The sequence below is a fragment of the Miniopterus schreibersii genome, assembly GCF_964146895.1.
Source record: "Miniopterus schreibersii genome assembly, chromosome: 17".
Lineage (NCBI taxonomy): Eukaryota > Metazoa > Chordata > Mammalia > Chiroptera > Miniopteridae > Miniopterus > Miniopterus schreibersii.
In genome coordinates this window covers 24,364,519-24,383,164 of record NC_138117.1, presented here as the reverse complement: position 1 = coordinate 24,383,164, position 18,646 = coordinate 24,364,519, and the positions used below count along the sequence as shown (strand labels likewise).

The 18,646-nt window shown below is 36.7% G+C and overlaps 1 protein-coding gene across 1 annotated transcript in view; it reads left to right on the top strand.

Moving 5' to 3' along the window:
- The window catches only part of PPP1R42 (protein phosphatase 1 regulatory subunit 42), a 37,260-nt gene that overhangs the window by 16,739 nt on the left and 1,875 nt on the right, over positions 1-18,646 (top strand). Inside the window, exons 6-8 of the mRNA XM_081117101.1 lie at positions 7,559-7,676; positions 11,438-11,569; positions 13,048-13,207. Of these exons, the coding sequence (XP_080973227.1) occupies positions 7,559-7,676; positions 11,438-11,569; positions 13,048-13,207 (410 nt within the window). The remainder of the gene's footprint in view (positions 1-7,558; positions 7,677-11,437; positions 11,570-13,047; positions 13,208-18,646) is intronic.

The window sequence follows — 18,646 nt, the reverse complement described above, 5'->3', positions numbered from 1 at the left end:
CTGTTATTGCATATCACCATATCCCCCATTAGCCTGAGAGCCTTTAGGAGCAAGGAATTTTTGTTGCTTTCAGGATTCTCTAGGGCTCAGCCCAGTGCCTGATACACAGCAGGCACCTGCTGCGTGTTTGTAGAATGGATGAATACAGAAACAATGAAAAATATCCAACTATCTACGGAAGGAATGCAAACCATTCAGCAAGTTCCAGAGATTGGCATATGCCAAAGTTGCTTAGAGAAGATATCCAGGGAGTAAGGATGAAATCTCAAGTTCTTTTACTTCCTTCAAGAAGACACAAGCAATTAAAAATGCCTTCTGGGGTGTCTGAATATTGACTTGCTCAAGGTTCACTTGAAATGTGCTTTTGTGGTCCATTTTACATCATCCTCTGAAGGCTTAGTCAAAGGACATGTTGAAGGTTAGCATCATAATATTAACTTGTTTCCCTGTATGTATTCTTGGGGCCAGGTCTCCATTTTTTGGCTTTAATTTTTCCATTTTTTATGCTCATTGATTGAAGTTGCCCAGAAGCTGCTGACATTGAATCCTGTGCCATGGGAGAGAAAGCTCAACATGCCATACATAAGGTCACTGACATCCATCCTAAGAGACTTCAGCAATAGACAGCTTTGTGCCACAGGCGGGGGGGGGGGGGAGTAGACATCATTAGAGACTCCTCACAAAACCACTATAATTATCCAAGGTTTTTAGCATTTGGAGCAGCTGCTTTGATATGAACAACCATAGGTTCCTCAAATGCATCTACAAAAAATACATGAAATAAGATAATGAAAAAATAATAGTCCCTTGGATGGTTAAATAATTTTGAATCTTCCGATAAAGATTCTGGTTTGAGCAGTGAGAAAGATACTTAAGAAAAATTAAAAGGAACACAGTTAACAAGGGAAAGTACTGCCATGACAACTGAAACACTGGAGCTCTGTGGAAGGAATAAGAAAAGGAAAAAGAAAAGAGAGAAGCGGGTCACTAGGAAACAGAGTCATTCCCAAACAATGCCCATGCCCTAGCCTAGAGCTGCAGGGGGGTGGCTCCATTAGAGGTGGAGGCACAGGATAAGGACCTGGAAAAAGTTGGGTGGCCAAGTGGCTTCTGTCTTTCCTGATGTCTTGGATTTCATTCCCTTCCCTCTCACTTCTACAGACCTAAAGCTTCCAAGGACAACTTGCCCCAAGATCCTCTAACCTTACCTTCATCTCTCCTATTCCCTAGTCCAAAGCTGGCCCCAGGCAGAGAACTGGGGCAGCAGAGGGGGAAGTGAGGATAGTGTAGGAGTAGAGGAGGAAATGAAAGAAGAGAAGAGAAATCCAGCCTTTCTCTTTCCATGTATGCAGCCCCTCCAAGCAAATTTTTCAAAATGATTCCATATAATTTCTCCTGTATAATTCCTGTCCTGCTCCTAACCTCAGATCCATTTGTCCATGTATTCATTCATTTCTTCTTATCCATCCATTCAAAACACCTGCCACGTGGCAACACTTGCTAGACAATTGGGGAGACAATAGTGAGCAAAAACAGATACAATCCCTGGTCCTGAAGAGCTCTCAGCATGGAGAGGAAGAGAAACATTAAGCACATAATCAGGTAAAAACAAATGTAAAAATGCACCTGTGACTAGTACAACACAGTGGAAGTATGTGGCTCTGAGAACCTATAATAGTGTGATTTGCCTTAGTTAGGGAACTCAGTAACAGATTCCCTTCAGAAGGAATTGCTGAGCTGCTCTCTGAGAGAAGTCAAGGGCTTACCAGGTAAACAGAATAGCATGTGCAAAGGCCCTGAGGCAGGTGAGAGCTTGGCAAAAATGGAGGACAGGAAGCAGAGAGAGTGAAAGTGAACCATAATGCAAATAAATTGGTGGGTAGAAGTTGCATAAGTCATGATAGAGAGGTTTGTCTTCATCCTAAGAACATGGGGATCCACTAAAGGTGTTTAAGCCAGGGGTGAAGTAATTATAGATTAGCATTTTGAAAAGATCAGCATGGCTACAGTGTGGAGTACAGCTTGGAAGAGGCCAGACTAGTTAGGAAGTGAGAGATGATGAAAACTTGTATCGGGTTGGGGTAAAAATGAAGTGAATGAACAGACTAGAGTGTTAAGGAAGTAAAGTGGACCGGACTTGGTGGTGATATAAGGAATGTAGTAGTGGGAGAAGTTAAGAGTCAGGGATTTTTTGCCTTGCACAATGGAAAATAGGGAGCTCAAGAATCAGGTTTGGGGAAGAGGGAGATCATGAATTTTGGTGAATTTTGAGGTGCCTTTAAAATGTTCCATAGAAAATATCAGGTAGACAACTGGATGTAGAGGCCACAGCTCAGTAGACAGTAGGATGTGGTTAAGTGGTCACTGAAACTGCCATTGTGCATGGGATTGCCTAGATGTGGGAGGAGTGTGCTGAAATGCTTAATGTGGCGTCCACAAAATCTGGTTGTTGTTCTTATGTATAGATGACCCTTCCTTCCTTGGTGTAATAAATGTTTTACTATTGTCATCAACATGGACATTCTTTTTTTTGCAAAGTGTCTGCATTTAAATGAATATAGTGGGTTACAAGAGAAAAACATTTTTCTAGCCATGATATTACATTCTGCTGTGGTCCAGAGAAGGGGAAAAAAGAACACCAAATGGAATAAATGTAGACTATAGAAAAGGAAGAAAGTGAATTGATCCCACACCTGCCCCTGCTCCCTAGAGGGAGTGCTAGTACTTGGGACACTTGGTGAAGCATATGAAGCATTATGGGGAGGTCTTATAGCACCATCACCACACACAGTCTTTGGGTTTTTTTCCTCTATTAAATAGGTTGTTTTATCCCCTATTCAGGCAACAGTTGCCAGGTATAGCACTGTGGGTTTTTTATGAGATATATTCTCTGTTCTTAAAAGCAACTTTCAGAAAACAGCCTGTTTATACATTAGGGATTCCTATAGTCAGAGGGCTTTTACTTGTGGGGTCAGAGGTTCATGAAAGATCCAAGGAGCCTGAAGAATGTGGAATCACAAAGCCATGAAAGGAGCAGTCAGTAGGGAAAGTGCTCTATAGGACAGACTGAAAAAGTCTGAGATTGGCAATGTGATAAGGTGATAAGCGCTGAGGTTAGAAGTGCTGTTCAGAAGCCCCAGGCTGCAGGAGTGCCCAGTGATTGAGGGAGCAGAGGCAGTGGCCTAGACCCCTTATAACTCCAAATGTGGTCCTAGGACCAGAGAATCATTCTCAGGAATGCAGAATCTCAGCTTCTGCCCCAGACCTAACAAATCAGAACCTGCATTTAAATAAGATCCCTAGGTGATTCTTAAGCACATAAAGTTTGAGAAGCACTGGTGTGGAATACTCTTTCAAGAAGTGTAGTAGTGGTCAGTAAGAGGATAAAAGCAAGAAGAGAGGGAGAGATTGGAAATGGAAATGCAAGAGAAAGAAGACCCCAAGAGGAGGCGGCCTGTGGAAAGGGGGAAGGGATGGAGGGAACCAATTAATTTGGAACTCTTTCTTGGTTGAGAAAAATGGGAAAGAGGGAAGGAAAAGGAAATGTGAGACCAAAGGCAGATAAAAGAGAAAACTATGGGCAGACGACCCAGTTCTCCCCAATAAAACTGGTGGCAAAGTCAACCCCTGAGGAGGAAAAGAGAGGTTAGGCCATAGTTTAGAAACTCCTTTCAACTCACAAGGCTCTCACTTAAATGACATTAACTTTTGGTTAAAATTTGTTTCCATTTTTTTCTGTAGCTCCTTTAAATAGATAAGCATCAATGTATTAAGATATTAAATACTTTAGTCATTTACAATAAAACTTTTGTGTATCTCCAAGTAGTTGAATGAGCCATGAACTTCAATAGGGTCAACATATAGCTTGCTGACACTATTAAGTCAAATAAATATCATGGTTACAAAAATGTATAAAAACATAAGAGAACAAAAAATTTTTTTAAATTTATACCTACAGTTTTTATGTCTGCAAAATTTGCTAAATAAATAAAATTATCTGAAAAGTTCATCTCACAGTCAGATATATTAGTGATTTACTTCATTGGTTTTTTGATGACCATTCAGCATGAGGTAAAGCATCTTCACAATGGATAGTGGAAATAAAAAATTTGACCTAGTTTGGCTCTTATATAAACTAAATATTTGATTTATAAGACACAAACGAACAAACCAATATGGCCTGTCATGTTTTTCCAGTTTCTAATTTATTCAACCTCCGCTCAATATTGATCCTGACAAGCAGAGTAACCCGAAGATAAATTTATTTACTCCACAGTTTAGTCAGAAACAAGCCAAAAATTATAGATTTTTCTCAGGCAGATGATGACAGGTAGTCAGGAGGATGACAAATGGCTATCCTTAGATTTAGTTAGGACAGTTGGGCCAGACGTTTCCGATAAAGATTGGAGCATGCTGGTCAAATACAGGTTCATCAGTGGCCATCATTAATTGTAGAGGGAGCATTGCCAGTGCTGCAGGCGTCCACACAGGAGCTCAGCGCCAACCCTGCATGGGAAACAGAATTGGCTCCTCGGGATTTTGCAGCACTCCTCTAAGTGATAGCATGACATGATCATTTATCAAACAGAGACTGACCAGAAAAGTGTCTGCTCCCTTTAGTAACTTATTGAAGAGCAGGAAAGTGAAAGCATTTTATTAAAGACAGGAAGGCAATGAACAACCAGAGCGTATCCAAAGGGTAATCATATTTCAGCACAGGATTAGTTTAGTCTTAAATAAACATGCACTGGAGGGAGTATGTCGAGGGTCATTTATCAAGTGAGGAACAATTAACAAAACTCTACAGGACTTTTATCTATATAAATGTGAAGTTTTCTTACTGTTATTATTAACTTTTGGATAATGAGGCAGCGTATTCAACACTAAAAAATGCAATGCACAATTCCTTCCTTAGAGGGTTTTAGACTAAGAGAAATACAAAGAAACTCTCACATAAAATAAGATAATTGTGGCTGTTTAATAAATGCTGGAGAGAGAGAGCATAATCCAGGGCTCAGGACTGAAGGATGAAGTTATAACTTTTGAAGATAGCTTCCCTATAAGTCAACTACTTGACAATGGGTCAGAAGCTTATTCTTTCTTAAACAATTTTTGTTCTCTGGTGACAAAAATTAAGAGAAAGAAATTAGCTGAGGGGTGGAAGGATAGGCAAAGAGGCAAAGAATTAACCCATTTATTATTACCTGCTTTGTTCCAGGCATTACATGCAATGGCAACTAATCCTAATTATCCTCACTTTATAAATGAGGACACAGGCTTGCCTAAGGTCAAACAGTAAGCTGCAGTGCCAGGAAGTTTGGGATTGCCTGAATTTTTTTTTTTTTAACAATTCCTATTTTTCACTTTATTTGGATACCTTAGAGTCTACAGAAGTTAGCCCATGATTCAATAAGTGTTTTGTTGAATAATAAAATAGGCAGAACTGGAAATACTTTTACCACTTTGTGTAGGAAGACTTCAGTCTCAGGAAGATTAAGGGACCTCCTAGGTACTCTGCAGTGGGTCCCAGACACCCAGCTGTCCTTGTAATTATTCCCCAAAGATAGCATTCTTCATGTAGATGCAGGTGCATATCTGCATGTCCCAAATGTGTTACCGTCATGATATGAGAGAGTTCTGTAGAGATTTTTAATATGTAGAAGGGAATGGATGTCAAAGCTTCAAGTAAAAAAAAAAGTCTTCTAAAATCTAAAGAGTAAATGCAGTCTTATAAGCAATTTTTCCAAAAATGAAAAAATGAAATGTCTAAGCAACAATAAACATGGAGCAAACAAAAAATAAGATGGAAGGTATATATAGGTTAAATAGATCTACTAGGCTGAGAGGCATCAAGCTTTGAATGTAAGGAAATGATACAGGAGTAAAAATACCAGGCCATGTATGGTCAATTACTTCCAGGTTTGCAATTAAGACCATGTATGAATTAATCTATAATTCTTATTTCCTAATTTTCCCTTAAACCCTATGATAATTTTGGTCTTGGCTAGAGGAAAACAAATGGAAGACCCATAGGTGTTTGTGTGCTGCTACCTGCTGGAATTAACTTTGCATTGCTCACCACCATATTCTAAGGAGCAGTCCCCCTAGATATGTACAAGATCACATGTCTGGCAGAGCTCTGAAAACCAGAAAGCTCTCCACAGAATTAATTATCACACTTATTTTTATTAGCAGCAAACAATTTACTTTAAAGTAATGTTTTTGCCCTATTAAAGGTAGTTTTCCTTTCCTTTATTATTTTTTTTAATCCTCACCTGAGGATATTTTATCCATCGCTTTTCAGAGAGAGTGGGAGAGAGAGAGAGAGAGAGAGAGAGAGAGAGAGAGAGAAACATCAATGTGAGAGAGACACATCGATTGGTTGCCTGTGGAGACTGAGCCTGTAACCCAGGTACGTTCCCTTGGCCAGAATCAAACCTGGGACCCTTCAGTCCAAGGGCCGACGCTCTAACCACTGAGCCAAACCAGCTAGGGCCTTTCTTTTATTTTTTGCCTATAGCTATTGAATTTTTAAAAATAAATTGAAGGCTATAGAGTAGAAAAACAGTTTTTGCATTGCTTATTTTGAGTAATTAATTACAGATTAAACTTATCTGATTTTAAAAATTAAAAAACAGACTTTGGGGCACATATAAGAAATACTCCAAGTATATTTCACTTCCATTAAATAGCTAAAATAAAATATACATATTTAAAAATGAGGAAGGGGAGAAAGCAAGGAAAGGGATGGCAAAAAACAAGGCATTGGAGAAAAGGGTAGTAGAAATGGAAAAAGAAGAGCCCTGATTGGGAGAGAGAGGAAGTAAAGAGGGCAAACTGAGAGAACTGATTCTTATATGCTATTAATCTTTTTCTCAAATTCACTTAGATTGTAGACCATGGAATAACTTAGTTACTCCTTGAAATATCAATTAGCTGATTTTCTTGTAACTATAAAAACACAAATGTTTATGATATACATAAAACAAAACCGTACACACATGACAATTAAAAAAGAATTCCCTATGCTCAAAAAAGAATATTTGCCAACATATTGAAAATGATCTTTGAGTGATAAGTGTGCAAGTGATTTTTTTCTATTTTCCCTTTTTACAGATTTTTAAAGTTAATATTCATTCTTTATAAAATAAAAAGCAGATATATATGGCTTGCAATGCCAATGGACTGCTTACTCACTACTCCTTAATTGACTTAATCTGGAAACTTCTACAAGCTCCACTAAGAATAAGGCATCTTCTGCAGGAGGGATGGCCAGAGGGACGAAAGTTTTTTTCTGAACTGCAGTTCATTTAAGGGCTATGACAAAGAACAGCTCCATGCCCCCAACTCAGGACCTCACTTTTTGCCTTCTCTTTAGCACTCCTCTATGATTAGTATATAAACCATTTTATCCAAAAATCATTTATTGTACACCTTCTAAGTAGCTGGCACTGAGCTAGAATTCCACAAAAAGCATTAATTTCCTTTATAAATGGTTATCTGAATATAAAATACTGATAATTATGAAATATTTTGTCTTTTTCGTCTATAATTATAGGATTTGGAATTTTTACTGAACAAGTTGATGAAGCTGTGGAAAATGGATCTAAAAGGAAATCCTGTTTGTCTCAAACCAAAATACAGAGACAGATTGATACTGGTCTCCAAATCACTGGGTACACATTTATACTATGTTAATATAATTTTCTTAGAGAAAGAGACCTGGTTCACTTTTTAGTTAATTTATCAGCAAGCCCTCAGAAATATAATATGGCATCTGGATCTACAAAAATAGTCAACTTTATGGGGGGAGGTAGAATAGGGTACAAGGGAGATAAATGGTGATGGGAGGAGATTTGACTTGGGGTGGTGAACATACAATACAATATACAGATGATGTATTGTAGAATTGTACACCTGAAACCTATATAATTTTATTAACCAATACTACCCCAATAACTTCAACTTAAAAAGGCAGTTCAAAAAGGTCAACTTTAAGTTCAATATATTTTTAATAACAGCAAAAGTTAAAATTGAGAAACAAAGCATAAAAAAATCTGTTCAGAAATAATTAATTGAAGCACCAGATACTCTTTCTTAATTATTATCTTTTTTAAAATATGTCTTTATTGATTTCAGAGAGAGGGGCAGAGAGAGATAGAAACATCAATGATGAGAGAGTCATTAATTGGCTGCCTCCTGCACGACCCCCTACTGGGGATGGAGCCCGAAATCTGGGCATGTGACCTGACCGGAATTGAGCCTCGATCTCCTGGATCATAGGTTGATGTTCAACTGCTGAACCACTCTGGCCGGGCAGATACTCTTTCTTTTAAAAAAGAAAATACGGCTGTTACCAATAAAAATGGTTAGTCATAAGTGTGTAGAAATTGCTCACCTTTTGTCAGATTTCCATGGGCACAAATCCTCTGCAGATCCTGAGCCTCTTTAGTTCTTGCGTTGACCAAGGTTTTCACTGCTGACACTTGCCAGATGGTACCCTAAAAACATATAGGAGTTCCTTTCATTCAAAAGTAGAGCAGGGTGGGGAGTTCTTTATGAGACCCTTACAAATAATAAAATTCCTGGATATGCACTATATGGATGGGGGACATGGACCAGTATAGGAACCAAGTTATAGAGCATGAGAGAGACAATGAAGGCCCTCTCACAAAGGAGATTCGTGAACCAGTTTCCTGTATCAGAACTTCTGTGACATGGGTATAAAAACTAATGTATGCCAAACTATTTCAAAGCTCACACCTGTAGTAAGCCTTGATTAATCATAATGCTAGTGCAGTGATTCTCTTGGGGGAGGAAGGGATTGACAGAGGGCATACGGTTTTTCACTATACATATGTGAGGGTGCTACCCTGCCTACCTTTACCCCACCAGCCAAGCGTAGGGAACAGAGAACAGTCATGTATACTTTTTAAAGCTCTACAGATGATTCTGCCATGCATCACCACCAACTGCCCATCTCTTCCCATTCTCCCCACTGCACACAATTGTATTAGTCCACTTTCCTTAGGAAGTACAGTAAAGTAAATACAATTAATGTTTGATAATTAAGAATCTTCCAATGTTCATGAACCATTTCTGGAAACATTTCTCATGATACAGTACCGTAGGTGATGGTGTAAAAGATATGGAGATAAGTGTACTGGTTTCCAAATAAAGAGAATTTATTCAAAGTTTATAAAAAGTAAATATTCTTTTCTACTACATATTTTATTATTGTAAAATTAATACATATTTCTTCTAGAAAATGCAGAAAATACAGAAAAGAAAATATCATTCATAATCCTGCCATAAATCTGCTGTTTAGATTTTGGTTTATGTTCTCACAGTCCTTTTCTTCTTTGCATATATACATATATAACAAATTCTCTTTGATTTAACTTGTCTTATTTTAATTTCATCTTTTTCCTAAATACAAAACCAAAAAATCACAATGTTAATTGAGGCCTGGTTTGATATGTCCCAGTAAAAAGAACTCTAGGGAGCCATTTTCTGTTTTGTAAGTAACCCAGTCTTGACCAAATAGAGTGACAATCCACACACTTGGTTTACTTAGTATGAGTGAAAGCAAATGTTGTGTTGAAAGCAACTCATTAAAACAGATCTCACAGGTCTCTGATCTCGTGTCCATCACCGGCATCCCCTCCTGAACAACCTGCACACCTAATATCCTCAAATGAGATCATCTGCTAAATGTGAGATGAATCAGAGGTACTGAGGCATAGTCATTCTTCAGCTTTGCATGGAACTTCAACGTAGGAAATGAGATTATGGTAAAAGACGGGTTTTCTTCCTTGTCCTTATAATAGATGTTTTAAAAGTATACTGATTTACACATATCACATCCAAAAATATACTCATAAATTATATAATTACTAATAAAAACAGATCTTGAAAGACATTAATAAATACAAGCGGTTGGGATAACTGAGAGTAAAAGAATGACCTTTAATGTAAAGTTATAAGTATAAGATGTATGATGATAAAATATTTAGCCAATTTCTCACATTATAATTCGGAAAGTGCTATTATTCAGTTAAAATAAGTACAAGAGACAAGATGTGGAAATACTTATACTTCTAGAGTTTATGGTTCTAGTTTATATTTCCAGTTTCATCACTTAATTATGGGTATAACAATATTATAGATAATATTTAAGTTGCAATGTTAATACTTTCAGGAGTACAATTAGTATTTTATCAGGATATTTTCATTTTACCCTGTAAGAATATGACCCCCAAAATGTTACTACATACTTTCTACATTCTGGAATCTAGTAGATTATATGGGTGATGAGAGAAAATATAGATTTAATTTTTAAAACTGCTATATAAGCAAATTTTGCTAGAAAATATAGTCTGTACATTAAATGAAGGCCACCTGTATTCATGTGATTAAAAAGGTCATATAAAATATCCTATAATTTTACAATATATCTATATACAATAAAATACTATAAAAATGATTAAAAATCAAATTTAAAAAATATATAGTAAAATGCTCACAATACAATATTAAAAAGTAGGCTGTAATGCTGTATAAATAGAGAATTCCAATTTTATATAATATGCATATATATATACATACATACATAGAAAACAAAAAAATGCTCAGAAGTATACTAAAGTGTTATCAGTGATTTTTAGTTATTATTTCTAGTTATGGAGAACAGGAAATGTTAATTTTGCTTTCTTTTCCCGTTTTTGTTTTTTTTTGTGTGTGTTCTACAAATATCTTACAACATACAAAAATTATCTGTATAATTTAAGATGATCAATTTTCAAAACTTTATTAAAGGGACAAAATGTAAAGATAGCTGAAATCTCACTTCATAGAACCAAGAGGCCAGCTATGTGGGTTGTTCCTATTATATAGCCTATGTCCTAGGATATAATAAGCATTATTAATGTATGTGTTTTTAAAACACCATGTTACATATATAAAATTTCTTGTTCTCGTTAAGATAAAAATGTTTTGCTTTTTCCTAAGAATAACCATAATATTATTTAAAATAGATAATATTTAATTTTTGTTATGTATGACATTTTTGTTTTTTAAAATAACAACATAACTTACGTATGACCCTAGAAGGGTTACCATACATCAAATGTTTACAATGATTGTCTTTGTCAGTGATGGGAAGGAGAGGTATTGATAGTAATTACAGATCCTTTTTATATTTTTTAATCATGTGCTTTATAATAAGCACTATTCTTCCTTAAATCAGAAAAAAAATTAAAAATAAATAAAACCTGAAAATACAGAAATTGTGTAAATAAGATATTTTTCAAATAAATTTATTTATTTCAGCATATAGTGTAACAAGTTTGTGTGTCCCTGAACAAGAAATATATATATTTGACCTATATAGTAACATTTATATATTGTATTTTTTAACATATATATTTTTATCTAGACTGTCTTGATGGAAAAGAAATTAAAAACATGGAAAGACAATTTCTAATAAATTGGAAAGCATCCAAAGATGCCAAGAAAATCATCAAGAAGCGGAACAGTAAAAAAGAGGATGGAAGTAACTCATACCTAAGTAAGGGGACTGCCATACATTAGCCGATCTACTAGCAAGGGAATATTCTACTCAACAACAAAAAAATGCCATGAAATGAAGCTTTGCTTAGGTTTTGTTTAAGGTTTTTGATTTTTTTAAACTTATTTACAATTCCTAGGAAATTTAACCTGTAATGTTTATACCTGAAAATGGTAGCCACTATCAGGTAAACCTGTGTTTGGTTCCTACTGAGTATGACTGTGTCAATTATGTAAACAGAGAGCCCTACGGGCGGGGGGAAATGTGTACTTTTATGTCTGGCAAAAGTGTATGGTATTAGTTATGTAAATAACAACCAGCTATGTGAAGTATGAAACCTAAGTCACTAGTATATTTCTTTAGCAACAGTGCAAAAATTACATTTTTCATCAGGATAGAAAATAGAAATGTGTCACAACCACATCTGTGGCCTATACTCTGTGACCTGTCCCCTTTCTTATGCACATGGCACAACACTTGCATATTTTGATTATAATATGCCTAAGGCATGTGGCCAATAGCTAATGCTATGGTCTTTATGTAAAGGCTCTGTTATTACTAAGAGAAATAGAAAGCATGAATTAAAGTCTAGAATATATATTTTAAAATCTACAATATACTTTCAGATCTTTAGAAGAGCTAAGATGAACCTTTTAAAGACACCTCAGTATAACCAAATACATTGTAAGTGAACAGGAATTCTTAGAAAGAGAGTAATTTTTGTACTCCCTGACCTTTTACATAGTTTTGATAGCCTTATATGTAAATTTGGAGTTCTATATTAGAGATATATGCTAAGATTATAAGGACTATGACTTCCAAGGATCTTACAATAAAAATCTTGTCCTAAATATAACCACATAACTATATAACTTAAAATTGAAAACAAAATCACTTTAACAAAATCCAAAATATATGCATATCTTTTAGTATTTACTTTTGTAGTGATTCAATGGAAACACTAATTTATTCACTTAATAAACATTTATTGAGCACCTTGGATATGTCCTAGACTATGCTAGCCCCTGAGAATCAAAACTGATTAAGGCAGATTCTCCTTAAACGGAAATCACTGCTAGAAAGGGAGAAAGACCTGTAAATATGTGGAATATTAAGAGCCAAAATAAAGGCATGAACATATTCCAAAAACTATACACGACTAATCCATTCCCTAAAGTAAACACTCTGAAAAAATAAACTCAAAAAAGCAAAATGCAAGGGCAACTAATATTTACATTAATGTTGGTGTACCCATTTTGTCTATGAGAATTGACTATAAACTTTTCTGTGTAGGTTTTTATGTATGAAAGTCTATGATATTTTATCTTGGATATTAATTTTTTATTGGTTCTACTGTGGATCTAGTTAACTTTGTTTAATTCCATTTCATAAAATGTAATTTTAGATAGTCTAATGCTATGTTTACAATTAATTATTAGTTTCAATGCATAATGCTTTTAATTCTTTGTATGCTACAGGTAACTTTGAAACAATGCATCACTTGGTTCCTGTTTATTACCCACAGGTGGGTAAGCCAAAATTAGTCTTCTTATCTGAAGCACAGAGATATTTTGTTAATGAAAATACATCTCCAGAAAGCTCCCAAGATGATAACCCTAAAATTATTGAAGAGACCAGGTAGGTTCTTTCAAATATTTGTGAGGTTTATCTTTTTTTAAAAAATCTTTATTGTTGTAAGTATTACAGATGTCCCCCTTTTTCCCCCATTGACCCCTTCTATCCCTCATCCTGGAGATTTGTCTTTTTGGGGAAGATGGGACATTCTCACTGTCAACAACACAGAGGAAGAGAGGCCCTTCATCTGTCTCTCCTAGTTCACTGTTCTCAATTCTTCTTGGTCAAGCACTGTTCCCCCCGAACACAACCAAAAAAAAAAGTTCATTGTTGGTCGGCCGAAACAGTTACAAAATTGAGGTGGAAGAGTTGGTTCAAGAAGAACTAGAAGTCACTAGACTCGACACTGAGTTAGGGAATGTAACTCAGGGAAGTCCCAGAGCAACAGAAAAGATGCTTGAATGAGCAGGGATCATATCAAAGGAGCCTGAGGCCCAGTTGATGATGGGAGGTCCACTAAGTGAGTGGATGACTACACCAAGGGCATCTGGTGGCAGAAAGGAGCGGAGAGGCCGGCTACTTTCACCACTTCTCCAAACCAAGTTATCTGGTGTCCCTGAAGGAGACATCAGAAGTTCATTAGATTCTCAAAGGGGCTTATGATCCAAAAAATAGTTTAAAAATCACTGTTCTAAACCTTGAGTATATATATAATTTAGCTCTGTGTGAGTCAGCTATAACTCTCTTGATGAGAAGGAAATTACTTTGAGGGTTTTAAAAGATATTATTTTGATGTAAAGAGAAGCCATAACCGAAAATAACTTCATTTATTCATAAAACGAATAGGCACCTGCTATACACTGGCAATACTGAATATAAAGACTCCAATGAGATAGTCCTGATCTCAAAGATCTTGCAACAAGCTACTTGGAGAGTCAAATGTGATATATTTACTGCATAGTGTGATAAATGCTGTGGGCACTGTAAACCAGATCTTAATACATCCTATAAATTATTCAACTTTTTTTTCATTTATAGTAAAAAATGATTGCTCTATTGATCTTTCCAATAGTAGTCATTACAATATAATGAAGGGCAATAGCATATTTCATTGAGAAAGTAATCAGAGGCAGTGGAGATACTTTGGAAGGACATATTTTGGAATAGATTTCCTTTTTTAAGAACTGTCTGCTGAAGGTCAGGTGGCTTTGTCATGAGACCCTCTTTGCAGGGTCCAATCAAGGGATGGTGACTTACCATTCCTTAATGGAGCCACCTGAAGAAGACCCATGAACAACACAGCTGCACTGGCTGACCTCCATTGCCTAAAGACTGGCTTGGGCTTGCAGGGATGGAGGTTTAAGAGAGAGAGGGTCCTATGAGTCTGGAAAATGCTTTATTTGGAGAGAGGAGAAAGGATTCCTAGTTTTGGTCTTGCCTCCTCCCCATTCACACACATACATGCACAAAAACTGGAAGCTGCGTGAAAATTTGCTTTACTGCTTCTGTCCGTTGTGATTACCATCAAAACCTTAGCCAGTTTTCCGTAGTACCCCAATAGTTTCTTAAAGATTTACACGACTGGTGTCAAGTCCACAATAGTGTTCTTGAGTTTTGTGTCTTGACAAGCCATTTTGAAAGGTCTTCCTAGTATATCATCAAGATGGAAAAGAAAGCAATAAAAATGGACACAGCCTCAGAAAACAATGTTGGTAAACTCTATACACTGCCACACACACTAAGATCAGTTGTGAACTGTGACACATACCACATATTTGTAGCCCCAAGCAAAGCTGTAGTCACTAGGACTACACTGATGAAAACAGCAAATAAATCACTCTGTCCTCGTTGTCCTAACTAGGAACACTCAATACAAAGCTAAATGCATTTTTAACTACTACGTACTACTAAGACAGGCTACCCTGAAAGAAGCCAGCAGAATAGAGGGGTTCCTGTGAGAAGAACATAAAGAATGTCCTTTTACTGCTACTGTTAGTGAGGTTGATTATGTTCAATCCTGAGTCTTCAGATTTATAATGTGAAAAAATATTATATAAATATGTTATTTTATTTTTTAATGTTCTATTTATTGATTTTTTTTAGAGAGAGGGAGGTAGGGAGGAAGTGGGGGGGGGAGAGAGAGAGAGAGACATTGATTTGTTGTTCCACTTATCTATGCATTCATTGGTTGATTCTGATATGTGCTCTGACCGGGGATCGAACCCGCAACCTTGGTGTACTCTAACTAACTGAGCTAACCAGCCAAGGCTTACTAAAATATTTTAAATGTTTATTTCCTCAGGTGACATTTTTAAAGTATGTTTTTATTGATTTCAGAGAGAGGAAGGGAAAGGGGGAGAGAGAGAAACATCAATGATGAGTCACTGGTTGGCTGCATCCTGCATGCCCCCCACTGGGGATCAAGCCCACATCCAGGGTATTTGCCCTGACGGGAATTGAACCATGACCTCCTGGTTCCTAAGTCAATGCACAAACACTGAGCCATGCCAGCCAGGCTCCTCAGGTGACATTTTTATGGAGGACAAGCAAAAATATTGCTTTGTTATCACAAAAGATTTGTCTTGTTAAATGGGAATATCAGTTCTACCTCTCTTTAATATAAAAGGTGAACAGCCCTGGCCAGTGTTGCTCAGTAGTAGAGCATCGACCCGCACACCAAAGGGTTGCAGGTTCGATTCCGGGTCAAGGGCACGTATCTGGGTTGCAGGTTCGTTCGGGCCAGGTTACAGTGGGCGCGGGAGGCAACCCAACAACGTGTCTCTCTCACATCAATGTTTCTCTCTCTGTCTGTCTGTCTCTCTCCATCCACTCCCCTCTAAAAATCAGTGGGAAAAATATCCTTTGGTGAGGATTAACAAAACAAAACAAAACAAGGTGGCCAAGTATATGATGGAATTTCATTAAGCTCATGATATAGGTTTTTAGGGTGTGCCTATTGCTAACATTTACTAATTTAGATTTTTAGGGTGTACCTATTGCTAACATTTTACTAATTTAGTGTAAAGCTAAGAGATGAGAATAAAGCTAGAATGTAGGTAAAATGTTAAAAACAAAATACCCAGCCCAAACATACAGATTTTCAGTTTCTAAAAAGTTGGTTAAAGCAACTCCTTCCCTTAATTACCTTAAGGGGGAGAATCACTGGACAAGTGGCCTACGGTCGACATTTAATATTCCAAGTGGGGAGCCTACTCAGAGGTGGAAAGTAGCTTAGAGTGTTTCTTCCAAAATGCTAAAAGCATGTGCCCTGCACTCCTTTAAGATTCCACACATTGGGAGCTGTGCCTGTATCCTTGTGGAACCCAGTGAAGCAACATCTGTGCAGTGACAGGGGAATGTTTTCCACCTCCTTTATAAATGCATGCAGTCTGTGCTCATGTATATTTACACAAGCCTGCCTTCCCTACAGGGAGGAAAAAGTCAGACTCATTGACGTTGTTTTTGACCCTCAAACTGAACTTGATACTATCAATGTACACTTTAATTAAAGATTAGTTTCAAAACTATTTTTTATTTAAAGGCTGATTCTGAACAAATGCCTTCACGGTTCAATTAAAAATAATATATGGTATTAAACAAAAAATGTACACATTGCTTCTTTCTGTGTTTGTCACAGATGTTTCCTCTCTTTTCAAACATTAGGAGGTGCTTGAGCCTTAGTAATTTAAAAACAGACATTAAATGCATTTATACATTATAAATAAGATCCACTGAGAATACTGTACAGAACTATGCAATGATAAAAGCATATTGGTACTTGATTATTTTACTATCTTTCAAGCCTATGCAATGTCAATAGAGTCAAATCATCTCTTTTGTTAAAGAAAAATAATAACTTTCTAGCTGTGTGAGAATGCCCTTAGTTTCAGATTCCTTTAAGGAATGTGAATCCCTGGAACCCATAATTCACAGGAAATGTTCAGTTATTTAACAATATATAAAATACCTACTATCTTTAGTTAGACTATGAAAGCATTAGATTTCTGTGAGTTAAAAATGAACGTTAAAACAGTAAAAATAATTTGCTTTCACCACTGTGAAGGTTATGCTTAAACAGTTGTAACAATAGATCTCCTATGTGCTTCAAGAAGAATTTTTAAAACTTAGAAAATATTTTTAGTCACAAAACTCTGGGATGATCCTACCTAAGCGCTTTTAATTGTACTGTGTTAAACCCAACTGCAGTCTAAATAATTTTATAGGCAAAATAAGCTCATACATATCAGTAATATAGATATAATGTTAAGATTTTGATTTGCAATTCTCAAAGGATCCTTTTTGAAATTAGGACACAACCCCCCTCAAAAAAAGAAGCAATTGTGGTAAGCAAAAAAGTTTTTAAAAACAGTCCAAAGGTAGCTTTTGTGACTTTTAGTCTCAGCTAGGTCAATGGCTTCCTCTGTGAACAAGAGTCCTGTAAGATCTAATTTATGATAATTATATTAGTTATTTTACAGTCTAAAATGTCTCTTTTGGAAGGTGAACCTTCATTACCTAAACAAATTTTTTTTAAAAGTAGAACCCTGCCCTAGCCTGTTTTGCTCAGTGGTTAGAGCATCATCCGTGGACAGAAGGGTCCCGGGTTCGATTCCAGCCAAGGGCAGGTGCCTTGGTTGCAGGCTTGATCCCCATGTGGGAGGCAACCAGTCAATGTGTCTCTCTCACATCCATGTTTCTCTCCTCTCTCTCCCCTCTCCTCTTCTCTGTCTCTCTCTTTCTCTCTCTCTCTCCCCCTTTCCACTCTCTCTGAAAAGCAATGGAAAAAATATCCATGGGTGAGGATTTAAAAAAAAAAAAAAAGTAGAACCCTTTGAGATAGTACTATCAGCCCCATTTTATAGATGGGGAAATGAATTTGCCCTGGAAAGGCCCAAAGGAGCCCAAGCCACATTATTGCCATGAGGCAGAGCTGGAACTCGAATCCAGGTCACTGACTCCAAAAGCCAAGTTCTCAACTACTCTGCAAGGGTGTCTCAAAAACTCCCTCAGGTACAGGCAGGTAAAGTAAATGAGAGAAGCTGATGAGGTGAATTGGAGAGCACATGTCCAACTTAAGGTGGCTGCAAGTACTTGGCTCCAAAGCAATGTATGTAGCCAAGTATATATGCTCAACTTGAGAAATAAGACTAGCTGGCAAGCAAGATATCTAGATTGTGAAATCACCTGATTTTTAAATTTTGCATCAATTTTTTTTCTTTTTCTTTTTAAAAAAATGTATCTTTATTGATTTCAGAGAGAGGAAAGGAGAGGGAGAGAGAGAGATAGAAACATCAATGATGAGAGAGTCATTGATCAAGCCCGCAACAGGGTATGTGCCCTGACGGGGAATCGAACCCCGATCGCCTGGATCCTAGGTTGATGCTCAACCGCTGAGCCATGCCCAGCCGGGCTCAATTTTTTTTCTTAAAAAGTATCTATTAAAGTAAAATTTTTAAAAATCTGGTAATGCTAGCAAGGATATGAAACAACTGGAACTCTCAT